The sequence below is a fragment of the Monodon monoceros genome, unplaced genomic scaffold (assembly GCF_005190385.1).
Source record: "Monodon monoceros isolate NGI ecotype Baffin Bay Population unplaced genomic scaffold, NGI_Narwhal_1 Super_Scaffold_10, whole genome shotgun sequence".
NCBI classification, from domain to species: Eukaryota; Metazoa; Chordata; class Mammalia; order Artiodactyla; family Monodontidae; genus Monodon; species Monodon monoceros.
The window spans coordinates 56,862,257-56,866,527 of NW_021703766.1; the positions used below are offsets into that span (position 1 = coordinate 56,862,257).

Here is a 4,271-nt window from a genome sequence, read left to right on the forward strand (position 1 = left end):
GGCTTGCAGGCTCTAGAGCGCAGGCTTAGTAGTTGTGGTGCACGGGCTTAGTTGCTCCACGTCATGAAGGATCTTCCCGGACCAGGGATCAAACCCGTGTCCCCTGCATTGGCAGGCGGATTCTTAACCACTGAGCCACCAGGGAAGCCCTCAGTTTGCTTTTAATGTCAGGTTAAGCATTGAACACTTTTGGGAATAAGATTTAATATAGTCTTTTTTTTTAGTCTTTTCTTTTTAAGATTCTTCTGACTACAATTAAACATTATCCCTCAGGTACTAATGTGATGGTATCTACTAACCTAGACAGGGTGATTATCTTCCTCACTCAGATGAAAGTTGGGATCCTGGGTAACTCCTCACTTCTTTGCTTTTATACTTTCACTTTGATCACTGGATGAAGTCTCAGACCCACAGAACAAATCCCCAACCAACTCGTCCTAGCCAACTGCTTAGTTCTTTTCTCCAAGGGGATCCCTCAGGAAATGACAGTGTTTGGACTGAAATATTTCCTGGTCGTTACTGGATATAAACTTGTGTTCTATTTTCATAGAGTAGCCAGAGGGGTTTCCCTCAGCACTACCTGCCTCCTTGGTGGCTTCCTGAGGGGAGGGGGAAGCTGGGGCGAAGTGAGAGTAGCATCGACATATATACACTACCAAATGTAAAACAGATAGCTAGTGGGAAGCAGCAGCATAGCACAGGGAGATCAGCTCGGTGCTTTGTGATGACCGAGAGGGGTGGGATAGGGAAGATGGGAGGGAGGCTCAAGAGGGAGGTGATATGGGGGTATATGTATACATATGGCTGATTCACTTTGTTGTACAACAGAAACTAACACAGTATTGTGAAGCAATTATACTCCAATAAAGATATATTTTTAAAAAAAAGGGCTTCCCTGGTGGCACAGTGGTTGAGAGTCCGCCAGCAGATGCAGGGGACACGGGTTTTTGCCCCGGTCCAGGAAGATCCCACATGCCGTGGAGCGGCTAGGCCTGTGAGCCATGGGCGCTGATCCTGTGCGTCCAGAGTCTGTGCTCTGCAACGGGAGAGGCCACAACAGTGAGAGGCCCGAGTACCGCAAAAAAAAAAAAAAACAACAACAACTTTGTCCCAGTAGCTCTAAGTGGATGGAGGTCAAAATTAGAATCCCAAAGTACACTGGCTTCTGCTGTTCCTCTCACTGGATCCTGAATCTACTAGTAAATGTGCATGTTGCTATAAAGGTGCATGGCTTAAGCAACACCAAAAATGTAAGTTTGGGAAAAGTATATGAATACTGTTCTGAGCCTACTCCAGACAAAATTACAAGCTCACTGCTGGCAAGGATAATATTTTTCATTGTGTTTTTGTGTCTCATGGTCTGGGCTAGTGGCTCCATGATCCTTGTCCTGCACAGACACAAGCAGCAAGTCCAACACATTCACAGCAACAGCCTCTCCCTGAGACCATCCCACGAGGCCAGAGCCACAGGCACCATCCCAATCTTGGTGAGCTTCTTTGTTTTACTTTATTCTCTTTCCTCCATTTTGACTTTCTGTGTAGTCTTAAGTGTGAATCCTGCCCAATGGCTGGTGAACACATCTGTGTTCGTGGCTTTATGTTTCCCGATTCTCAGCCCCTTCGTGCTCATCACCCATGACACGCGTTTCTCTAAGTTACGCTTTTTGAAGATTGCTTTTTTCTTCATAGGGTGTAATATGTCCTCTACAGGGCACTAAATTACCCGTTTCCTTCTTTATTCACATGCAAATATCTACCAAGTGTCAGTTCTCTGAGGTAGCACCGCTCAGTTTGTGGGATCTTAGTTCCTCAACCAGAGATCGAACCCATGCCCCCGGAATGGAAGCACAGTCCTAACCACTGGACTGGCAGGGAACTCCCATCTCCGAGACAGTTTTTTTTGTTGTTTTTCTTTTTAATTAATTAATTAATTAATTTTTGGCTGTGTTGGGTCTTCGTTTCTATGCCAGGGCTTTCTCTAGTTGCAGCAAGCGGGGGCCACTCTTCATCACGGTGCATGGGCCTCTCACTATCGCGGAGTACAGGCTCCAGACGCACAGGCTCAGTAGTTGTGGCTCATGGGTCTAGTTGCTCCGCAGCATGTGGGATCTTCCCAGACCAGGGCTCGAACCCATGTCCCCTGCATTGGCAGGCAGATTCTCAACCACTGCGCCACTAGGGAAGCCCCTGAGGCAGTTTTGATTAAGGTAATGTATTAAAAATTGAATTAAAACAACAACAACAAAAAACAGAAACTGCCCTATTAGATTTAGCCAAATCGGGACCTATAGGTAAATAGTTATACAAAGACCGTGAACCTAGTTTTACCACGTCCTTCAGGAATGGCTGAGGATATTTAGAAATAGTATAAAACTTCCCTGGTGGCACAGTGGATAAGAATCTGCTTGCCATTGCAGGGGACACAGGTTTGAGCCCTGTTCTGGGAAGATCCCACATGCCACGGAGCAACTAAGGCTGTGTGCCACAACTACTGAGACTGCGCTCTAGAGCCTGTGAGCCACTACTGAAGCCCATGTGCCTAGAGCCCATGCTCCTCAAAAAGAGAAGCCACTGTAATGAGAAGTCCGCGCACCGCAACAAATAGCACCCCCCCCCCCGCCCCACCGCACCTAGAGAAAGCCTGCACACAGCAACGAAGACCCAACGCAGCCTAAATAAATAAATAAAAAAAAACAGAAATAGTATCCCTGGTCAGCGAATTAAGATCCCACATGCCCATGCAGTGTGGGCCTCCGCCACCAAAAAATTTTACAAAAATGTATTTCAATTTAAGATTTTATTTTACGTCAGATACTCAGGGATTTTATGGCACTTTTTTTTTTTTTGGCTTTTCTATATTACCACTGGAACTACATTTCATTTTTCTTTTTTTTAAGTTTCTTTACTCAGTTTTATTCTCCTGTGGATATATAGGGGAGTCTTCCAAAGACTTCATGGGATATTCACAATTAACTGTGTGAGGCTGGAATTCCTCTATGTATTTCAAACAAAACATCCTATTGTATCAGATTGAATGCAGAGGCAATATATTTCATTTCTTGATAATGTATATACACACATGTGTGTATACAATTGTGCACCAAATTTTTCCACTATAAAGCTTGCTCACACTATTTTGGGTTTACCTTTTCCATTTTTTTAATAGAAATTCATATATTCCCTAATATTCTTTTTTAAAAATTGAAGAATAGTTGATTTACAGTGTTGTGTTAGTTTCAGGTGTGTAGCAAAGTGATTCAGTTACACATACATGTTAATATGTATCTATTTTTTTGGATTCCTTTTTCTTATACGTTATTACAAAATATTGAGTATGTAGTTTCCTGTGCTATACAGTAGGTCCTGGTTTTTTATCCCTAATATTCTTTTTGCCTGTGAATACACAGTAGACAAAGAAGAATCCTTAATTCTCCCATTACTTCAAATCTCACAGGACTTAGATTTGGGAGAGGGGTGAGTACTTTTCATGTCAAACCAACCCAAATGCTTTCCAGTTAGTAAACCAAGGTTGCCAGATGACATTTGCAGACTGCAAACATTGGGTCACTTTCTACTCCAATTCATAACTATAAAATGAAAATTGTGGTCTAGGGCTTGATCCCGCTGTTTAATCTCAGTTTACATGGGAACATGACGCACCCCTAGAGGAAACAATTCCTACCCTACCTTGATGGGATCCCCTCCCAGGCAAAACCACCTCAAAGTAACTGTAAATACTGACTTTGCTCAGACCCCTTCTTACTCAGTCCTTGCTACTCCTTGCTTCTATTTATCCTTTCCTTGTTCATTTTAGATTTTCCAGCAGCAACAAGATCTGCTCAAAAGAGATCTTAAAAACTCTCAGATGGGGACTTCCTGAGTGGTCTGTGGGTTAGATTCCTGGTCAGGGAGCTAGGATCCCACATGCCTCGGGGCCAAAAAACCAAAAGAGAAACAATATTGTAACAAATTCAGTAAAGACTTTAAAAATGGTCCACATTAAAAAAAAAAAAAAGGGACTTCCCTGGTGGCACAGTGGGTACGACTCCACACTCCCAATGCAGGGGGCCCAGTTTCAATCCCTGGTCAGGGAACTAGATCCCCCATGCATGTCACAACTATGAGTGCGCATGCCACAACTAAGGAGCCCACCTGCCACAACTAAGACCCGGTGCAACCAAATAAATAAATTTTTTTTTAAAAAAAACCCTCTCAGATGTAGTTCCTGTCAATTTGGAAAATCACACAAAACTTACCTGGTATTTGGAGAT

The 4,271-nt window shown here is 43.3% G+C and overlaps 1 protein-coding gene across 1 annotated transcript; it reads left to right on the top strand.

Annotated features, from left to right (window-relative positions):
• Window positions 1-398: 398 nt before the first annotated feature.
• On the top strand, window positions 399-1,882 carry LOC114903628 (vomeronasal type-1 receptor 1-like; the record flags this gene model as incomplete). The annotated part of the gene is made up of 2 exons (XM_029236610.1): window positions 399-662; window positions 1,041-1,882. Coding segments are annotated over 2 exons (942 nt in total), but the record flags the coding sequence as incomplete, so codon positions are not given.
• Between the last annotated feature and the right edge of the window lie 2,389 nt (window positions 1,883-4,271).